Below are 22,941 nucleotides of genomic sequence, written 5' to 3' on the forward strand. Positions count from 1 at the left end.
GTTCAGCCTACTGTAGCATGTTCAGCACTCGCATCCAATGCGTTTCTCAAACAGTTGGTATTCGTGTCATGTGCTTATGATCTTGAAGGATTCAGTAATGATTTCTTCATATGGCAGATCTGTGTTCTCGCTTGACCTCCATTTGTAATGTGAACAACGAAAAGATGATTTACTGTCCAAGTGAAAACACACGAGTGAAAAATGAGAAGGAGAAAAGGGAAAGGAAAAATGTTTGCTGAGACGGTACATTGCCTGTCCTACAGTGGCGTTATGGGGGAATTGACTGCCTGACATGTGTCACAAATTCTGCTGCTTTTTTTGGCTCCTAATCGGCAAAATGTTTTTTTTGTTTTGTTTTTTGACTTGGAATGAAAAATTATTTCCTTTCAAATATTATTATTATTATTTTTTTTGTAGTGCAATGCTTGTTTTGTATCACATAGATCCTTTTAAGGGGATAATATGATAGGGTGTCTGTTTTTTTGCGATTATCATACATCTGGTTTGTGTCATATGTTACATGTTTCGTAAAACTGGCATTGCCTGTGTGATTCAGGGAGAGGGAGGGATTTGGGCGGGACACGCAGGAACTTGTATAAATCTTCCTTTCCTGTTTATAATAATTACTGCTTCTTGGTCTGCGTATTCTGCATGAAAGATGTTTGGACTGGCTAAAGATGGTAACTCTGTAGATTCTATGACGGCGTTTTAAAATAATACTTTGTTTTTGTTGAATGAAGTGTCCCCAGGAAGTATTTGAATACTTAAAAAAATAGAAAGGCAAAATGTTTGTCAAAAATAAGTTTGATAGGTTTTAAATAAAGCAATGAGGATACTGTATAAAACCATTGTGATACTTAGTGAAACCCTTTAAGGGAACTGACTGCTACTAAAACAACCTTCCCAAAAAATAAACATATTAATAAATAAATAATTTCATTTGAATTATAATTAGTTAAAACCATTTATTTAGTTATGTAAATGTAATTATTTAAAAGTATTGAACTTTCTAAAACAACAACCCAAAAATTAAATATGTTTTAAGAAATGTATTTATTTGTTTCGATTTATTTATAGAGACTACTTTTCTTATTATATTATATTATATTATATTATATTATATTATATTATATTATATTATATTATATTATATTATATTATATTATATTATATTATATTATATTATATTATATTATATCAATGCCGTTTTTAAAAATGCTGTATATGTCCAAATACTTTAAGGGGATGCTAAGTATTAAGACATTCAGTTTTTTTTTAGTTTTTTTTATGTTATCTCAGCAAGAAAAGAGCAAGTGGGTATTTTTGGCTTGGAGCCACTGTATGCTCCATGCTTCAGATCAGTAGTTGTGTGCATGAGATGGTTTTTAATGAGGCCTTTTTTTGTGGAGTTCAGTATCTCTGTCTTGTACAGTGTAATTAGTGTGATAATGGGGTTAGTCACCGTGACTCTTAGCGGTGTGCTATTATTATCATCACAGTCAACATAAACAGCGACGCCCACATCAGCTGTGACATGACACGTTTATGTCTGGCATTCGAGCGCAGAATAGCTTCGCACATGGCAGAAAATAGTTTACATATTTTCACAGCCTATATAAGAAGTGCCAGATATAGTTTTCAGCAGGCTCTCTCAGGCTCGTGAAGCCGACACATGTCAGTCATATCTGGGTGATGTGGAGGTCCCCCGGGGGCCAGTATAGGAGCAGAGGGTGACCCCGACACTTTCAAATCCTTCTCCGGTGTTGTCTGTCTCTCATTACTCTCCTGCTTTCATATTCACTGCTTTTCCTTTGATTTTGATCTCAATTATATGTCTCTTTCTTTCTCTCTTTCTTTCTTTCTCTACTTCCTTTTCTTTCTTTTCTTTCTTTTATCTCTTTCTTTCATCACTTGTTTTTCTTTCTTCTGTCCATCTTTCTTTCTTTAATCCCTCTGTTGCTTTCTTTCATCTGTCTGCCTTCTTTTCTGTCCTCCCTTGTCTTTCTTTCTTTCTTTCTTTCTCTCTTCTGTTTGACTTTCTTTCATCACTTGTCTTTCTTCTGTCCATCTTTCTTTCTTTCTTTATTTTTTCTTTTCATAATTTCTTTCATCCTTCTGTCTTGTCTGTCTTTCTTTCTTTCATTGCTTGTCTTTCTTCTGTCCATCTGTCCACCTCTCCACCTTTCTTTCTTTCTTTCTTTCTTTCTTTCTTTCTTCTGTTTGACTTTCTTTCATCACTTGTCTTTCTTCTGTCCATCTTTCTTTTGTCCATCTGTCTTTCTTTCTTTTCATCATTTCTTTTATCCTTCTTTCTTGTGTCTTTCTTTCTTTCATTTTTTTTCTTTCTTCTGTCCACCTTTCTTTCTTTCTTTCTTTTTCTTTCTTTCTTTCTTTCTTTCTTTTGTTCTTTCATCTGTCTGTCTGTATTTCATTGATTGCATGTCTTTCTTTCTTTCTTTTCTTTCTTTCTTTCTTTTGTTTTGTTCTGTCTGTATTTCATTGATTGCATGTCTTTCTTTCTTTCTTTCTTTCTATCTCCCCTTGTCTTTTTTTCATCTGTCCATCTTCTTTCTTTCTTCTGTCTGTCTGTCTTTCATTAATTGCATGTCAGTCTTTCTTTCATCTGTCTGTCTGTCTGTCTTTCTTCAGTGTGGTTGTTTCGTCTCATGTTATTTCTTCATTGTCTCTGTTCTTGATTCTGTCCTGCTCGTCCTCTCCTGTGACTGTGTTCATGCTCGCTCTACATGTTGCATGTAAGAGTCTGATTGCCTCACTTCACCTTGTAGCTTTTCTCACATCATAGATTTAATGTAGGTGCCAGGGTTGTTAATGTGTACATGAGCAATGTGACGCAGGATACATACAGATGAACCAAAACATTTGTTTCCAAGAGCAAACATTCTTTCTTGTGCAGAAAATATTACCTCATAAAATGGAGTGAGGCAAAGTTTTGTTAAGCAATCTAGATTGTTATATCTACGTGGTTCTTACTCAAAAACATGAATCATATTTTGACAGCGAAATGTAAAGAAATAGGTTTTTAAACTGTCTAAATGTTATATTTTATAATATAATACATTTAGATTTAATTTGGTTATTGTATGTTAAAACTTAACATAGTTAAATACAGAAATCTTGACTTTTCACAGCATTCTGTTCACAGAAACACAATCTTATACTCACAATCTCTTAATTTCTATAGTATTCAAAAAATGTGAATGTTTATGAAAAGGAGACACAAAAGAGATTAAATATAAATAAAATACTTTTTTTTTTCCATGAAAGGACTGAGTTTAATTTATTTTCTTCCTTCTCTCTGTAGAAGAACATATTAATCAGATTTATGCCTGCATAAATGAACTTTTTAAACACTGTATATTTCTATAGCTCAACAGAAACTTTCACTGTGATGTATTGTAGACCTGGAGTACATTAACACTCAACCCAAAGCTGAAAGTAAACTATATGGAGAGAAATGTTAACATCATTTGGTTCCTCTTTAGAACCCCAAATTCCAGGAGCCTGTTACGCTGGATTTTCTGGATGCTGAGCTGGAAAATGACATTAAAGTCCAGGTATGCCACAGCACACACATACAGTACAAACACAAATAGCGTGATGTCACCTGTTTTATTTTAATGCTTTGCTGATGAAACACCTGAGAGGTTTTGATTTCATGTGTGGTATTTCAATACTTCCAAATGCTTACATATCTATTACAAAACATGTGCTGAAAACACCCTTTTGCTCAAGGGATGCATAGTTAGCTTAGATAGTAGTGATTTATGATAGTACTGGACATAATGCCTGACCACACAAAGTCACAGAGCTTTTTACAAAATGAAATGCATTTGAAGATAAAAAATGATAATAGAGCTGTGTAATTAAATAATTAAGTGCTGTACTTTGATTGCCATTTAAACCTTGCTAGATATACTGCGTGAGACTAAATGCAACTTATTGTAGCACTTGTGTATTATTGCTCTTTGGTTGGTTTTGATTGCTTCTGTTATCCTTATTTGGAAAGTGCTTTAGATAAGAGCTTCGGCTAAATGACAGAATGTAAAAAAAAAAAAAAAAAAAAAAAAAAAAAGTAAAGTAAAGGATTACTGTAATTTAATTTGTTACTTCTCATGTAATTGCATTAAATGCTGTATAGACTATAGAAAAATCCATATAAATCAATAGTGGATTTACTGTCCAAATGAAACATTTAATGTTAATATATATGTATTATATATGTAACTTTCTCCTTGTAAATACTTTGGTCTGTTCAAGAATAATTAATGTATATGTAATAATTTAATTTATTTATTTTATATGATTTATTTAAAATAATTAAAAGAGCCACTTTATGTCTATCCTTCTATTGTTTAACTGGAGTAATTAATTACTTTTTAGAGTAACTTACTTAACACTGTAGTACCAGTGTAAAAGTCAAAGTAGGCCTACCGTGGTTCTGCCATCATTACTGTAGTTCACACTGATTATTCTGATCTCTCTCGTTTTCTCAGATACGGACTTGGATGATTGACAGAGACCCTGGGGAGAAAACAATAGAAACGCTTGTGAAATCTCAAGATGAGGTGCGTTGCTCTTCTATAATTTTTCTGGTAGCACTTTATTTTACAGTCCTGTTCCTCATGTACGTACTATGTACTTATTATAGTAATTTCAATAACTATGTAACAACTAGGTACTAACCCTGAACCTACCCCTAAACCTAACCGTACCCCATGTAGTTACCCTGTATTACCAGAACTTTCTTGGATACATACACTGTAATACACTATAAGTAAATGTTAGTACACGTACTGTAAAATAAAGTGCAACCATTTTTCTTCTATAATTTCCCCCAAACTTGCTTCAGTTATAACTTTTATTTACAATATCAGAGATACATTGATCGAGGAATCAGGACGTACACCTGGGCGCCGGTAAACGGGACAGACTACAGGTGGTTTGTTGGCTTTACCTATGCAAAGCGTTTCATAACCCTCCTAAGTATTTGTATGTATAAAACATGTTGTCTTTTTCCTCTGTGTGTGGGTGTTCTGCAGCCTGGCCTTGGTTTTGCCTGAATACAGTCTGCATTACATCGAGGCAAACCTGGGGGACACTATAAAACAAGCCATGTGTGAGTACCGTCTGTTCACCCAGAACACACAGACCAGCTCCCCACGTTGAGCAAACACACTATCATTTACTGAAGATCAGATAGAGCCTTCGGCATGCAAAGCTATTGTTTTATGAAATAGCTGAGACCGCTAGCAAATATTTCTCATCGGCTCGCAAGAGAGGCCTGTCTGTGTGACCTCGATTGTCAGGGCTGCTCTCTGTATTAAACTGAGGTCCAGCTGGTCTCCACCCATCCTGAGCAGTGTAGCCAGGCGTTTGATCTGACTCTCCCCAGCACACAGGGACCCCGGCTGGGAAGAGAGACTGCGAACGCTCCCTCCCCTCTGGACATGTGCTCCTGAGCTCCAGATCTGCACACACACACAGACGCTCAGCTCATTTGGAGGAATATTTTCAGGTTGAGCTCTGTCGATGGCATTTGGCTTGCTGTCAATTTAGCAAACTGAGTCAAAAATTATTTTGAATCGTATCTCGATGCCCCATAGACTTCTATTTCCGTGGTAATTGACAGATGCTGTCGATAGAGCTTAACTTGTACTTAAGCCAGAACATTCTTTAAAGGAATAGATCCATACATGAAAATTGCCATTATTTTTTCTGGATGTTTTATGTTGCGCCTCCTTTTCATATAATGAATGTTTATAGTATAGAAAACATCACTATATGATTATATGTAGCCTAAATGGCTCTTGTAGTATATGGAAGTCTTCTGAAGCTTTACGAACAGACCAAAGTCATTATAGGCATTCGAATCAGAGAGGTGAATTCGACAATCAGATCCTTTCAGTCGTTCCTGAAAAGAACCGGATCAATAGAATTATTTCTTTCTGGAATCAGAAAATGTGTTTAATTTAAAAATGTCAGAATGGTGACTATTCCTTAAACCAAAGAAGATAAACATTCCCAGAGAAGTCTGCATACACACATTTATTCTACATACAGTAAATGCACATGTACAAAACACTAAGTCTTTCTCTGATCTATCCTTTCTTTCTTTCCATCTTTAAATGGCACAGCTCAATGGGGCAAGTACTACCTCTTTGTCTTTTACTGTTCCCCTCACTGTCTGTTCTCCTGATTTTAGCCATTTTATTGACATTATTTAGATTGTATCTATTTGTATTCATTTATGCATGATTTTAAGTTACATTTTCTATGCTTAACGCATCCGTTTGTTTGAGTTACCTATGTTTTGTTATGCATGGTCTGTGTAACATTGGCCAATTATTATAACAGTGTTTGGTGCTAGTCTAAATATGCATGCACAGATAAGTAAAAAAACAAACAAACAAACAAAAAAACTTAAAAATGTGGACTTTTAATGTTTACTTTTTTTTCTTCTTTTCTTTTTTTTTGCCCATGCAAGTGCAAAGCACCACATATTTCTAGGGTGTTGCTATGTGGTTGAAGAAGAGGTGTTCTGATCAGTTTTTACTAGTAATAGTACCTATTAATATTTAGAATAAACTTTTTTTACATATATTTTCTAGTGATGCCAATTTGGTTAATTGTGATTATTTACATCCAAAATAAAAGTTTGTTTACGTGTGTCCTGTTATATATTTAAGAAGTATTTATGCACGCATATGTGTGTGTCTATATATATATATATATATATATATATATATATATATATATATATATATATATATATATACATAGAAATATAGAAATAGAAATATTTATTACATACATTCCTTAAATATATACATGTATATGTGTATATTTATATATACATATACACAGAACACACACATATATTTTGTACACGTTTACTTTGGATGTGTTTAATCGCGATTAATCGACTTGACAACACTAGATCACTTTCATTTAATTTGTATTTTTATGTACTTTCATAATTTTTATTAGTTTTTTTTTTTAGTTTTTTTTTTTAGTTTTAGTAATTTTACTACTTTAAATTAGTTTGTTTTTATCCAGCTTTATTCCAATTATTAAAAACTGAAAACACTTTCAGTGTGTTTGAAATAATGATAAGCCTAATTGCACTGAAAAGTAATAGCACACCTCTCCACATCAAGCCACACTATTAGTTGTATCATTCAATCAGGCCCGTAGCATGAAGGCTTGTGAGATGAATTATGGAGAAGTATCATACTAGAATGCAGAGCTCTGAGCCAGAAGCCTTTCCCCCTTCTCACTGTTCATCAGCATAATTATTTTAGCATAACAGTGCTTTGTAAGATCACATAGCTTTAACATGAGTCATTACTGTACATGTAAGAAAGCCAACAAAGGAAATTTTAGCTTGTGAAACAATGAGTAAAGCAGGTTTTTAAGCCTGGAAGGGCCACACAAGGTCATATTGTGGCTTGTAAGCAATAACAATCAGCTACTTGAGGAAACTTTCGCCGCACAAGCTGTATTTGTACACCTATTATAATTGTGCGTCTAATTTATTATGTGCGAGCGTGTTTCGGTGCGTGTTAATGTGCTAAAACTGATATTTCTGAATCCTGCCGTGTGCTACTGCAGATATGTGTGAGATGTGGTATCTGTTTCTCTCTCTTCCTCCTCTTATTCCCTCTCTCTCAATTTCTTGTCATAAAGGATCCTGGCACAGGTTTACGGGCTCGTAAAAAGGCAAGTCCATGTGGTTATTGAGAAAGGGGAAAGAGGCAGCGGCGCAGGGGTCAGGTTTTGCGGTGGTCTTCAGAGTGCTCCCGGATACCTTAGGAGCCCGACTTTGCACTCTGGGAGCTCCACAGGGCTTGTATGACTAAAGCCGAAAGTCGAATGTAAACTTCAGAAAGGCAGAACTAGAGAAGTGTGGCTTTTGGGAGCCATGTAGAGCAAATAATGAGAAGAACAGGTGAACGTGAAGTTCTCTCGAGGGACGTGTCCTTATGGCTGGTCGTAACTGAAAACTGTGATGATGGACTCGGGTGCTTGGACCTGGCAGACTCTGAACTTGACTGGATCTTAGAAGTTGTGGATGTTTCTGCTTGATTAACCTCACGTGTGTGTTACCACTGCAAAAAATAATGGTCTTAACGCTCTTTCACACCAAGGAGGATAACTATTATGATAACAAAAGATATAGTTTTATGTGTAGAATAGCGGAGTTAACACCCGATAACACTTTTAAAAACCATTTTTTCCCCATCGGATGAACGATAAAAACATTGGTAGCTAATCAGAATCCATCCTGCTTTAAAAGACTGACATTTAAAGTGACAGACTACATAGCAGCAGTGTGAATTTATAATAAATAGAACATTTTCATCTGTTGGTAAAGACGCTGATATAGTTATCATCATAGTTATCTTTAGAATTATTGTTTTGGGGGGTGAACGGCCCTCAGTATTTTTGTCTTGTTTACCTTGTGATACATTCATGATACATTTTCTTAAAGCTACATAACGAAAGATACTGTCATGTTTTCTGTAAAATGTATCAAAATGAACTGAGTTTATGCTTAAAACAAGAAATGTGAAAAAAAGAAGATATTGGCAGATATTGTTTTCTTTTTATAAGCAAAACATCATGCATTTTTCAGAAAACAAGACTTAATATCTTCTCAAGTAAATGTAAGTTCATTTAAAAATGTTTTGATGCTTGCACTGGAAAACAAGACTAAAAGATTGAGAAAGAAAATAATTTGTTGCAGTGGAAATTGTTTTGTTGGAGATCAGAGATGCTGAGAGCATTAGTTTGTGAAGAAAAGAATCTGACATGTTGCTAATTATATTGACGGCAAATTCAGAGCAGATGTGTGGCCATTAATTCATTGACACCTTTGACAGAAGCTTGAAACACCCATTTGCACACAAACAAAGGTCTAATACAACCCTGTTTTGACACGCACAAACCATATCATGCCGGCCTCCCTGTCTTTTATCAGCTGGTGATGGCTGTGTCATGGTTTTTCGGATCAGAAGCTCTGCTAATGCCAATAATGAAAGCAGAGCTAATGAGGGACTGTGTATAGACGCAGATGAAAAGGCCAAAGATTATGTTTGATGGTACTTTCAATCCCTTCCATGCTGCTAGTCAGATCCACTGTTATTTTAATAATATTCATATTCTGTTACAGTATTTATTAATATTTATATTCTCAGTTTTCACTTTAATATACACTTTAGTAATTAATAATTACAACTTAAAATAAAAAAAAATGCATATATTTATTTATTTATTATTCCATTCCAGCTTGATTTGAACTAATGGAAATGAATGTTTAGGACTTCTATATTTAATTGAGCAATGTTCCTGATTTAAAACACATTTTAAGTTTCTTGGTGGTTGCTTAGTAGCCCAAGTCAAGATAGCCCACCATCAAGAATGTGATATTCTGGTCTCTAGATGTTATTTGATCCCTCTTTCAGTAAGTGAAACTGTTTTGGCCTTTTAGTCATCTTCCAAGTGAAGCTCTCTAGTCAGATAACTTAGAAATATGGTAAAAAAAAAAAAAATAGAAGAAGCGTAATACCACCAAAGTTGAATACTAAAACTCCTAAGCATAGCCTTTAAGGGCATCACTTAAACATATCAAACAAGGTTCTTCAAATCTGTCCCGCAGAGCTTAGCTCCAAACCTGATCAACATCACCTGCCTATAATAACTCTCTTGTAATCCTGAAGAACATAATTTGCTTACTCTGGTGTGTTTGATTATGGTTGAATTTAAACTCAGCAGGACAATGGACCTCCAGAGCCAGATTTGATGAACGCTGAAAAAATGAAACATGAATATTTCTGACTCTAAATTCAAAGATGTTTTAAATTAGCCAATAAATGCACACCTTGATCCAGTAAATTCAATAATGCATTGGCATTTCTTGTGGCTTTAGTAAAAATATGTAAATTGGATCTAGCACTACTTTATTAATTTTAGTTCTATAGTGTTTCATCTTTTATTAGATTTTGCAAGCAATTGCCTGAGACAGGAACACAATGTTGTGTACGCACAGCAACCCATCAGTTCTCAACAAGACCAACTATTTTCTCTTTTGTTTATATTGATTTTATTACAATCACAGTTGATTTTCATTGTTGTAACAAAAATATTAGGGTAAATCCTTTGTTTGGTTGGTTGAACGTGCAGTCCGGAAGTTTCCAGGCAAATCAACATCTCCTGTATGCTGAGATGGTCTGGTTCTGTTTTGATCTACTGGCTCACATCAATGGCTGATTGCGTGTGCACCTTTGATGTACAAAGAGAGTTTGATGTGACTTCACCAAACGCTGGCTGACCTTTTTTCTTTTTCTTTTTTTTTTTGCTGATCGTGAATACCACATGCCAATTTGTTCAACCATCATGTCATTTGATGTTTTCATCAAGCATCAGAATTATTTTACCATGCCTGCCAAACTCTCCGCTCACTCCTCTCGTAACTCTCTGTGTTGAATGGAAAGGACTGTCTGCATCCATTTCTTCACGTCTGTAATATCAAACTCACATCTTTGTTGTGTGTCCAGGCTTTTGCTTAATCTGAAACCGCCATCGTCTCCATGAGCATTTTTTATATGAAATGCTGTTTTCAGAGTATCCGGTTTACAATTTTGGATGTCTTTTGGGACTGTGATGGACCGTGGTAATTTTGTCTTTCTCTTTGTCTTCTGATTGGTTGGATTTTCACCACAGGGACCAAGGGCAAGTACTGCACCCTTCTCTTCTCAGACCTTTGTGTTTTATTTCATTTATCAGTTGTTGTATCATTAATTTTCAGTGTTATTTGCATGCATCTATTTTTATCCTTTTTTTCAGAGTGGTCATGTCACATCTTTGTGTGTGTTTTATCAAAAAGAATGTTACTTTTAAAAAGTGCATTTCATATTATTATTATTTTTGTTACTAATCATTCATTCTGCATGTAGTTAATTACTGCTTTTGTTTAAGATGCCAGCTTTTCCTGTAAAACATTTTCAGTCAAATCATCTGTTTCTGTATTTTTTTATTTTGTTCAATGGACAATGCTGATACCAGTAACTAGAGATTACCATGTCTGCTAAAATACTGATATGTTATATCCCTATAAATTTTTTTTTATCTTAAACCAGCCTAAAATGGTTGGAATGCTGGACTTTGGTCTGCTTTTAGAGAGTTTGGGGCTGTGGATACCAGTTAAACCAACTTAAGACCAGCTTGGCAAGGCTATAAGGCTATCTTAAACCAGTTAAAGCTGTTTTAGGCATATTTAGGTATACAGCAGGGAAAAACTAGTACATTTGAATTAAAACAGTTGAGATGTACATATACAATGAAATGAATGATACCATAATTACTAGTATTTCACTTGGGTAGTTTTCAATTCTCGATTGTTGACCAAGGTGCTGTACAATCAAACAAATATCAACAACATTAGCACTCAGAGCAACATAAATTACAGCACAGAACAATGCTGACAAAGCACAATTAACTACAGTCAAAAGCCAGAAAAAAAGATGGGTCTTGAGTTTGGCTGTAAACTCATTCAGTGTAGAGGCAGTTCTAATAGAAACCAGTAGGCTGTTCCAGAGTTTCGGAGCAGCAACAGCAAAGGCTCAGTCGCCCCTTGATTTCAGTTTAGCCCGAGGAACGTTTAATAGTCTCTGGTTGGAAGACCTAAGAGACTTTCCAGGATTGTGAGCAGATAATAAATCAGACAGATATACAGGACTTTACCCATTCAGAGTTTAAAATTCTATAACAAATTTGGAGCCAATGCAAAGATGTAAATACTGGGGTTATGTGCTCTCGTTTACACACACCAATAAGGAGCCTAGCAGCAGAATTTTGCACCATTTGAAGTCGATTAATAGATGCTTGATTAATACCCATATAAAGGGAATTACAGAATTTCACCATTTGTTGAAATAAAAGCTTGAATGACAGTTTCAGAGTCCTTAAAATAAATGGTTTCACTTTAGCTAAGACTCTGAGATGAAAAAAAAACTGGTTTTGACTACTGTACTAATCTGTTTGTCAAATTTGAGAGCACTATCAAAGTAGTCCCCCAAATTCCCCACTCCTGTTTTTACACAGGAAGACAAATTGGCAAGATTTAAGTCAGGGGAGCTAGCAACTCAGGTTTGCATTCATTAAGGTGAAGACAATTTAGGGACATCCAGGCCTTAACATCAGCTAGACACATCAGCAGAGCATCCAAACCTTTGTTATTAGATTCCAGGGGCAGATAGATTTGGGCATCATCTGCATAACAATGGAAGGAGACTATGTTTCCTAAAAATCAACCGTAGGGGAAGCATATGCAAAGAGAATAATATTGGAGCGAGAATAGAGCCTTGAGGGACACCACACGTAAGGGGAGCTGCATCTGAAGTAAATTCACCAACACTAACAGATAACCTTCTATGGTTAAAATAGAATGGAAACCATTTGAGAGCATTACCCTGAATGCCCACCCAATGCTTCAAACCAGAAATTAAAACTGAGTGGTCAATTGTATCAAATGCCACCTTCAGATCTAACAGCACCAACACAGCAGATTTGGCAGCATTGATAGTCAGTAAAATATAATTCAGAACCTTAATCAGTGCTGTTTCTGTGGAATGTTTTTTCCTAAAACACGATTGGAACACTTCGAAAATATTGTTTTTAAAGAGAAATCTATGTAGTTGTTGAAACACTATTTTCTCAAAAAAATTGTACTTAAAAGAGAGATTTGAGACAGGCCTGAAATTAGTCAGCATTGTCAGATGTAAATTAGGCTTTTTATGAAGTGGATTGACAATGGCATGCTTCATGTCATCTGGAACCATTGCTCACTTCAAGACAGCATTCATAATCTTAAGAACAATAGGGCCAATCACCTCAAAAATATGTTTAAAAAATTGAGGAGGAAGAATGTCTTAGTAAGATCCAGAGGGTTTAAGCTGGTTTACAATAAAGAGTTTACTGGTGAAGAGTGGAGGAACAGAGGGATCTTGACAAGGAGAGGGAATATCTAGGAATATCTTGTCCACAAAAAAATTATGAAATTTGTCAAACATAGCCAGAGGCTTTGTAGGGAGAAGTTACCATCTATAACAGTCTAATCTCAGAATTACTAAATATTGACATAGCTAGATAGTTTTAAATGTTTTCAATATGCTTTCTAAACATATTTAAATCTCTCTCTCTCTCTCTCTGTAGCCTTTGAAACCATGCAGCAGGAGAAATTTGAGGAATATGGGTACACCTTTATTGCACCCAGGTAACAAACACACACACACACACACAAACACACACACACACACACACACAGAGCAGAAACCGCAGATCTCCCACAGGGTTTAGTCATGACAGGTTTATGTGGACTGTATCTAGACTCCATTAGTCTTTGAAGGCCTATAAATTCACACCTTCAGACCCAAACTTCACTCCCCTTAACAATGGATCCCACAGACACGGCAGCAGAAATGTTTGGTGGCAGACACTACTTGAATACGCAGGCCTCACTGTGGTCATCAAACTGATTGTGTGTTTTTTTGTGATTAAACACTAATAGTGTTTTTCAGGGAATACTGCAAGGATCTCAAAGTCTTATTCAACAACACCCAGTTTCTGATGGACTTCAATGAGTACATTGACAGGAAAACTCCAAATGATCCTCTGTGTGAGTGCAAACCTGAAAACATTTATCCATCTTAGTGTGAGTGATGACTATAAGCTCTGCTTGATTATTTATGTATGTATTAGTGCTGTCAATCGATAAAAAAAATAACCATTTGTTCCTGAAATTAATCACAAATATTCATGATTAATCCCACCTAACATTAAAGGGGTCATATGATGAGATTTCAAGTTTTTCTTTCTCGTTGGAGTGTTACAAGCTTTTAGTGATTAGATAAGATCCCTAAAGTTGCAAAGACTAAACTCTCAAACCCAAAGAGATTTTCTTTATAAGAGTTAAGACTCATCCACACCCTCCTAAAACGCCTTGTTTAAACACTTCCCCCACATTTACGTCACTATGTGGGAAGATTTGCATAACGCCGCCCTAATGTTCATGCAAAAAAGAAGCTAACTTTTTTTTCGTAACTTTTATTCTCGCTGTAGTATCGTTGCTGTCGCCATGTTGTGAAGTCGCTGTGTGTTATTTTGGCCTTCCATTTGAGGACACTACTAGAAATGAGTGGTTAAGTTGTATTCACAACACTGTTCCGGAACAGTTCAACCCAAATATTCAGATGTGTGCCTCACATTTTATGGAGGACTGATTCCTGATCCTGGGAGAGTAGATTACAATGCCGGCTGTTCTGACTCACGCCGTGCTGGGACACAGCATTGCAGTATGGCAAGGGGCGTTACATTTCCGTCACATTCTTGAGGTATTCTGCCAATCACATTGCACTGGATAGCTGGCAAATCAGAGCACACCTCTCTTTTCAGACCGATTAGCTTTGTAAAAAAAAAAAAAAAACATGTTTCAGAAAGGTGGGGCATAGAGCAGAAACAATAATGTACAGTATGTGGAAAATAATGTTTTTTAACCTTAAACCGCATAAACACAATTCATTACACCAAATACACAAAATAATGTTCTTTTTTAACATAATTTGACCTCTTTAAAGTTTTAAAATATACTATTATATTGCAATAATTTCACATTCGATCTTTAAATTAATGTTGAAACAAAATAGACAATTTATTTTGAATCGTTGTTTAATGGCATCTTTTTTATTTGTCTAAAGGTGATCATCGCTGATACCAATACTACTGATATCTCTATGAAATAATAAGTTATGCAATATCTCGATCAGATGAATCACCTTTGATTATGAACGCTATATTGAATAGTTTGTCAGTGACCTATGGCTCTGTTTATTAAATGCTACTCCATCTGTAAGCACGTGATGGAGATTTACTACTAATTACAGAACCGGCTTTACTGATGAGATGTAAAGTGTGTAAACAAAAAAAGTGTGAAACAACTGAACATATGTCATATTCTAGGTTCTTCAAAGTAGCCACCTTTAGCTTTGATTACTGCTTTGCACACTCTTGGCGTTCTCTTGATGAGCTTCAAGAGGTAGTCACCTGAAATGGTCTTCCAACAGTCTAGAAGGAGTTCCCCGAGAGATGCTTAGCACTTGTTGGACCTTTTGCCTTCTGTCTGCGGTCCAGCTCACCCCTAAACAATCTCAATTGGGTTCAGGTCCGGTGACTGTGGAGGCCAGGTCATCTGGCGCAGCACCCCATCACTCTCCTTTTTGGTCAAATAGCCCTTGATGCTTTCAGTGTGACTCTACAATTTTCATAGTCATGAAAATAAAGAAAACGCTTTGAATGAGAAGGTGTGTCCAAACTTTTGGTCTGTACTGTATATTCAGTGTGTAGCACAGAATACAGTAAAACAGTATTGAGTATGAGTGTTAAATTCAACTGAACATAGACACACCCTCAGTGAACTCTCTTTTGTTTATAGTTAAATGTTCAAGTGATTTATGAGTCATTTTTGCAGTGATATTAATCCTGATGTAATCAAACCAACTGGACATCAAATTTTCAAATGCTTTTTCAGCCCCTTGCATAACACCACCTTTTGTAAACACAAACCACTGTGGCTATTTTTTGAAAACATGATGTAGTGATATCAGAGGTGAGGGGGCTCAGATTACTCTCTTTTAGTGGCTGAGTCAGGTTGATTCCCGCTCAAATGATGTCAGCGTGTGTGGCGGTCCTGCCGTCTGTGAAGGTGACCCCTGCCAGCGCTCTGTTTAATCACAATGTAATTGATTAGTCTGCTCTGTAATGACTCCAGCGCTGTCATACTAATGCTCTTACCCATCATGACTCACTCTTTTCAGTAAAGCGATGCTATCGCTAAAGCGCTAACGCATGTACACACCCAAAGATCTTTGCTTAATAAGCATTATTTTTCTCCTGAGAAGTAAGGGAGGTTTGTGTGTATATATGTATGTATGTTTATGTAGAATTATGATTATTGTTTGTGATTAGATTTGTTTGTGTGTAAGTGATTGTCACAGTCATAAAGATTTCGGTTGCACTTTATTTTACAGTACGTGTACTAACATGTACTTATAGTGTACTTACAGTGTATTTATCTAAGAAAGTTATGGTAATACAAGGTAACTACGGGGGGTAGGGTTAGGTTTAGGGGTAGGTTCAGGGTTAGTACCTAGTTATTACATAGTTATTGTAATTACTGTAATAAGTACATAGTATGTACATGAGGAACAGGACTGTAAAATAAAGTGCTACCAAGATTTCTTTAGTTTTGCAGTTAGTTTCCACATTCTGGGTCAACAGGGAGTGGAGTGTGAACATGGGAAAATCCTGTTTTCCATGACATAATCCAAAACTATTGACTATAAAGACTTTCCTTTCTCTTTGTCTGTATTGTTCAGGTAATCTCACTCTTGTAAACCGGTTGCTGCTGGACGCCGGTCTCACAGCAGACCTCGTCAATGTCTGGAAGGATCAGAATGTGTAAGTTTACAGCACAAAACACACACATGGAACAACATAAAACACTCATCTACAGTACGTCTGTGTGAAATGCCTCAAGTTTTCAAGCACAAAGATCTCTGCAGGCCAGAGATGCCTTCATATAACTGCTGAACACAAAGCTCTATTTAGAACCCAACCATGTGGTAGTCCCAAAACACACTATTTAATGCATGTGACACATTTCAAAATTGTGTTTTCAATTAAACAAATGGTGTTTCAATTATACTTGTACACTGAGGAATGACCCAAATATTCCGTTATGTTTTTATTATTTAGAGGCTGAATGTTTTATTAGTTACTCGGGAACGTTCTTAAAGTAACTGAATTTAAAGTACAAGGCTAGAATACCTAAACAAAACACTCACAGGTGTATTTACAGCTAGAGCTAGAGTTGCTTGGTTTCTGTTTGGGGTCTTTGGGAAACTTCTAAACTGCATGCTGAACATACTGACGTCTTTTTTTTATTTAACTAGAGATGGAGTTTTGGCGCGCTTTGTGGCTACAGATGGAGGCATTACACGTGTGTATCCTAAAAGGTACGTTTCAGTTGTGTGAAGTATGTTCACTTCTCCATCCCCATGTGTGCAAGTGTGTGTGAGAGATGCTAAATTCTTTACCATCTTTCCTCTGTCTGCAAACCCCTCAGGGGTCTGCGGTTGAGACTGAAAGAAAGAGTGAGAGAGGATGTTTCAGAAGATGTTTCTGGTACAGAGTGATTCTTTTGAGATTTCTTATAGGAGCCATGTGCAGCTCTCGCTTTCTTTCTCCTGTCTTTATTAGCTCAAATCTATGAGAGCGAGTGGTTGAGTTCATAAACTTACTCTGGTGGTGTAAAACAGCAGGACTGTGTTTAAGAAGCTATTGTGGTGCACTTATTTGCAGTTCATATTTACTCACCTCGGTTCCAAAAACAAAATACCTGTTTTCTTTGTCTTTTCTGGAGCTTAACAGCACCTACCACAATCCTTTTGTGTTTTCTGGCACTGAACAGAATGTATGTACTGCTAATCATTGTCCTTCTTTTTTCTTTCTCTGGGGGAAATATAAGGTATATTATATATATATTAGATTGCATTTATGAGGTTCAAGCACACACACAAAAAAATAATAAAAAAATAATATATACATATACATATATATATATATATATATATATATATATATATATATATATATATATATATATATATATTTTTTTTTTTTTTTTTTTTTTTTTTCTTTTTTTTTTTTGAGCTTGAACCTCAAAAATGCAATCTAATTTACTTTATATGGTGTGGCTTTATTTTATTTTATTTTATTTTCAGTAAAATAATTCCTGATATGCTGTAATATTAATACTTATCTTAAGAGTTATGTCACCTCTCTGAGACTTATTTCTGCACTTTAAATGAATTTATTAATTGCTTGATATTTATATTCATAGATGGAAGCCTCAGCGATTTAATTTACACAGTTATAATTAAACTGAATTTCTTTCTCATTGTATTTGTAGGAGTATAATATTTAAACAGTTGTGTTTTCTTTCTTAAATTATTTCATTACGCTGTCTAGATAAAAGCAGGATGCCTTTTCTAAATGAAAACCACTCAATCCAGTACAAGGCATTTCATTCTCTGTATGCATTCATGTAGGATTATTGGGTTATGCATTCGTGAGTTCACCTGTTATATTATTATATTGCTATTTCTTTCTCTCGCTTTACTCTCTTTTTCTCAGTGCTGGGGAAGAATGGGGTGAAAATTCGGAGACCTATGACTCAAGTTTTTACAAAAGGAGTCTGGACAATGACATATACATCTTCACTGCCCCATACATCAACAGTAAGAAGCACACTCTTGTTCTTTCAGTACACATCCCTTCTCTAACATTTGGATCGATGTGTGCTCTCTTTGGCACACTGCTTTACTAAGACAGCTGTTGATCTACTTGAAATGCGCACCTACAGATCTGCTACCAAGGTCGAGTAAGCTTATATTACTGGGGGATTACCATTCAATGAGACTACCTCACATTCACGCACGTGTGGTCTGCAGCACTAATACACACACGGTCAAGAAGCACCCATGTGCCAAAACTCAATCCCAGGGGAACGCCTGGTCCTTGTGTTTATGGGAGGTTTTACCATTTAAGTTAATGGTGAAAGCAGACTGAAACCCTTATAGATCTCTCAAACATTTCAATATCAGATGTAGCATGTCTACCTTGGCAGGTGTTACCAGAAGAATTGCATTAAAAGCATTGGGATACTGAAAGCATGCCTGTTTGGATTAGGACCAGTCTGACCTTAGATGCATTTTATTGTTCTGCATTTGTGCTGTCTTTTCCCTTGAAACAGAGAGCAGAGAGTCTGGTTATGAGTCCGGTATCCTTGTCAGTAAAGCGGTGGACTTGGATATTAATGGAGCAAAACTCAAACCTGCTGGTGAGCTCTTAAAAATATACAGCTACTGTTTAAAATTTGGGTCAGTATGATCTTTTTATTATTAATATTAAGATTTTTATTGACCAAGGATGCATTAAACTGGTTAAACGTGACCTTAAATAAATCATGACAGTAAAGATTTTATGATTTATAATGTTACAAAATATTTATATTTCAAATAAATGTTCTGTTAAATCTTCTATTCATCAAATAATGCAAAAAAAAAAAAAGTACCATTTTCCACAATCACAGTTTTCAACACTGATAATAATAATGATTTCTGAAAGATCAAGCGATAATGAAGACTGGAGTATTGCTGCTAAAAATTTACTGGAAATAGAATATATTCTAATATGAAATGCGCAGTAATAAAAATAAAATAAAAGTTTTTACTGTAATTTTGACCAAATAAAAGGAGCCTTCATGAACATTAAAAAAACAACCTGTAAACTTTTGAATGATAGTGAAAACGTTTTCTATTGAATATTTGGTCGATATAGTAAATATCATAACTCTTTTGCTTTAATAAACCCATATATAGTGAATTATCCAGAATTTCCAACCAGTAGTAAAGTCATTTCTCTGTGGTTAAGTAAAAAAAATTAAATAAATAAATTGCCCGTTTCCTGCGTAAACAATTTAGCTTGTGTTCTAATGATTCATCTGTAATGACTAATGACGGTTATGACTAATTGTTTGGTCATTCTCTACACTAATTTCTGAGCTTTGTCTGACCCTGACATTGCTTCCAACTCATCATCCGAATCTTTTATCATTATATTTGTTGACCTCGCGTGAGTAGGATTTCAACACCGATGACAGTGTGTGTTTTGTGTTATCATACAGTGGTGGGAGTCAAACTCAATGTGTCAGCCTGGATGAACAGCTTCATAAATGCTACCACCAAGAAAAATGTAAGCAGAAATGACCCTCCTTTCCTTATCGGCACATGTGGAAGCTGTTTAGTCACAAACGCAGCCTCTCTAGATGGGCCGATATTGCTGTCTGAGAGCGGAGATGAATTGACTCGCTCTAATAAATGTTGCAAAAGACTTGTTCATGAGTTCTTAGCTCTCTCCTCACATAATTTCCTCTCCGCAGTGCAAGGATGAGATCTGCGGGTGCCTCAGAAATGATAAGGTAGGGTGCTGACTGCTTCATGCTGCTCTGACCTCTGCAGCCATTATCTAAAGCTGCTTTCACTCTCGGTTTCTGATGAATGGCTGGTTTTACTCCTCAGCAAGTGGACTGCGTGATTCTGGATGATGGTGGATTCCTGCTCATGTCCAATCAGGATGAATATATCACACAGGTAGAATATACTTACAAGGCTAATGCCAGGTCTAGCCATGCTTGTGTACTAACAGTCAAACAAAGAAGTAGTTTAGTCATGTAGTCATTTCCTCACTCTGATGTCTCAGATAGGTCAGTTCTTTGGTGAAGTGGACCCTGTTCTGATGATTACATTGGTCAATACCTCACTGTTCTCTTTTAATAAAACCTATGACTACCAATCCGTCTGCGACCCGGAGAGAGAAACTAAAGCTGCTGCCGGACCCCGCTCTATATATGTGGTAAAGTATATGTGTCAACTTGTTTAAAAAGCATCAATGTAGGGGTTTTTGAGAGACTTCTGTAAGTCCAAAATGTGTCAAGATTGTTGCATCTATGTTTGTGTGCTTGTTTTTGACAGCCAACGATAGCAGATATGCTGACTGTAGGCTGGTGGGCCTCCACTGCGGTCTGGTAAGATAAGAAGAAATAGAAACCACTCATAAGCCCCTTTCACACTGCACGTCGGACCCGGCAAATTGCCGGAACATTGCCGGGTCGCCTTCTGTGTGAAAGCAACCACGTCCCGGGATTGATTCCGGCATTGAACCCGGGTCGGGGACCTAGTAACATTGCCGGGTTCAACCCGGGACAAGCGCTGTGTGAACAAAAGCCAGATCTAATGCCGTGTCGAAGTGTTGTCGCGCTTTATCGCGCAACTCTTTTGCCGGCTGTTTTGAAGGAAGATCAAGGTTTGCGACAAAAAAATATGTGCAAACTGTAATGAAGCAGAGATCAGTTAGTTCCTCACTTTCCACACTGACGCCGAGATCGTTCGCTTGCTTCAGTGAAAGTATAACGTGCCTAACGTTTTCGACTCGTACATTTCACGTCACGCCCTGATGTCACGTGTTCGTTACGGGATCGCTAGGGGTTGTTTGTGAAAGCACGCACATATCCCGGGTCATCACTGGCAGTGTGAAAGTGCAAAATCTAGAGACCCGGGAACAATTGCCGGAATGGCAGTGTGAAAGGGGCTAGAAAAGGACTGCAGTGTGAAGTGGATGTCCTCATTTGTTTCTTCCGTTTAGGTCAGTTTTGCAGCAGCTACTTCTCAGTTTGACTCTCCCAAATATAGTGGGAACAGGTATGTTTCAGAAACAAAACCCAGAATTTCGGGCTCTTCTATTTGCATAAAAAAACTTTGGATTTTTTTTAAATCAAGAACCTTTTGAATCTTTCGGGTTTTTTTAAATCAAGAAAATTTTAACTTTTTAATTCTACACAATTGTTGGCGAAAATACTAGTGGCATGATGCAGTGCTGTTAAGTTGTCAAAATGTTCAAGAACTGCTGTAGTAGTTTGCATCAACTGAACAAGCAGCATGCATTTTGTTACATATGCTGTTGACCTGCGCTTGTGTGTTTTGATATACAAGATACATATGTTTTGATATTGCTGGTGTGTTTGTGTGTTGGCAGCATACTCGGAGGATGACCTCTCGGATGCCTTCTCCAAAGAGAGCTGTATCACCGAACAGACTCAGTATTTCTTTGAGAACGAGAACAAATCTTTCTCTGGAGCTATGGACTGTGGAAACTGCTCAAGGTGAGGACTGTTTTTCTGTTTGTGTGCGCATAAATCCATCCGCATTCCCTCCGTCCGCGTGTGTGGGAGTGCGTGTGAGCATGTGCAGATGATGTCAGCGCTGTCTTTCTGTCTCTTCCTGGATAACTGCTCATCCCGGTAAGTAATCTCTCCAAGGAGCGAGCAGCTCAGCTTTCCTTCTCTTTTTCTTTCCGTCCCCTCTGCTCCCTCGTTCCCCGGATCCGTCCGACGTCCAGCCGGCCGTAAATCCCTCCGGCCGTGCTGTTTAATGTAACACCGCTAAAGCGAAACGTGTTGGGGTGGGTGGGGGCGCCCGGCCTGACAGAAACTCTACGCCTTTTTTACGAGCCCCACGTGTGACTCTGCGTACGATAGCTTTTCTTCCATGTTAACTACTTTAGACATGTAAAGTTTAACAAGAGGAATCCATTTGTGAGATCTCAGGAGCTCGAGACCTGAGCTCCGGCGTATGTAATTCAATCTCGCTCGCATAGACATCAACACCAGCTCAGGCAAAAGGAACGCATGTACTGATGAGAGGACTGCAGGAATTGCCAGCGAAAGGATGGTTTAAGCAGAACATCAAGGAGGCTACGGCAAATTAAACCTCTTATTTCTTTAGACTTTTGCATTGGTTATCTAAGGTCTGCTAGTCTTCTTTCAGCCCTCCAGATATAGAGCTTTTTGGACAACACACTCCCCTCTGAGGTTATATAATGCCTCTGTTTTGAAACTTAGTGAGCTGCCTTGCTGTCTACTGCCTACAGAGACACTAGGGTTGAATCAATACTGAAATTTTGGCCTCAGTGCATTACCATCCTCTGGTCCCATGGTATCAATACCGAATTAAGACTTTAGGCAACAAATAAACATTCTCAGCCAACTGATGAACTGCAAGAAGTGCCAATAAAATCAATAATTGAATGTTAATGTTTCATGATTTCTTTTTAACGAATGAAAATAAGTGTTGAGTTGACAATTAGAATACTGTATGTGTATTTCAGTTTTTCCTACAGAATGCTGTTTTTTAATCAAAAAGTATAAATGAAAAATGCAATTATATCCAGCTGCAAATGTAATGTTTT

The 22,941-nt window shown here is 36.6% G+C and overlaps 1 protein-coding gene across 3 annotated transcripts in view; it reads left to right on the forward strand.

Annotated features, from left to right (window-relative positions):
* Positions 1-22,941, forward strand: part of LOC113118203 (voltage-dependent calcium channel subunit alpha-2/delta-1) — a 90,525-nt gene that overhangs the window by 62,167 nt on the left and 5,417 nt on the right. Inside the window, exons 20-38 of one of the 3 annotated variants that reach the window (XM_026287190.1) lie at positions 3,519-3,575; positions 4,515-4,586; positions 4,896-4,957; positions 5,061-5,137; positions 6,156-6,164; positions 10,744-10,752; positions 13,234-13,294; positions 13,599-13,696; positions 16,452-16,533; positions 17,028-17,090; positions 18,271-18,374; positions 18,890-18,976; positions 19,823-19,890; positions 20,078-20,116; positions 20,217-20,288; positions 20,398-20,550; positions 20,670-20,722; positions 21,340-21,395; positions 21,730-21,856. In XM_026287190.1, the coding sequence (XP_026142975.1) occupies positions 3,519-3,575; positions 4,515-4,586; positions 4,896-4,957; positions 5,061-5,137; positions 6,156-6,164; positions 10,744-10,752; positions 13,234-13,294; positions 13,599-13,696; positions 16,452-16,533; positions 17,028-17,090; positions 18,271-18,374; positions 18,890-18,976; positions 19,823-19,890; positions 20,078-20,116; positions 20,217-20,288; positions 20,398-20,550; positions 20,670-20,722; positions 21,340-21,395; positions 21,730-21,856 (1,349 nt within the window). Of the gene's footprint in view, positions 1-3,503; positions 3,576-4,514; positions 4,587-4,895; positions 4,958-5,060; positions 5,138-6,155; positions 6,165-10,743; positions 10,753-13,233; positions 13,295-13,598; positions 13,697-16,451; positions 16,534-17,027; positions 17,091-18,270; positions 18,375-18,889; positions 18,977-19,822; positions 19,891-20,077; positions 20,117-20,216; positions 20,289-20,397; positions 20,551-20,669; positions 20,723-21,339; positions 21,396-21,729; positions 21,857-22,941 lie in introns of all 3 variants that reach the window. The other 2 variants (XM_026287191.1, XM_026287192.1) reach the window with 2 other exon arrangements.

Source organism: Carassius auratus, chromosome 18, assembly GCF_003368295.1.
Source record: "Carassius auratus strain Wakin chromosome 18, ASM336829v1, whole genome shotgun sequence".
Taxonomy (NCBI): domain Eukaryota; kingdom Metazoa; phylum Chordata; class Actinopteri; order Cypriniformes; family Cyprinidae; genus Carassius; species Carassius auratus.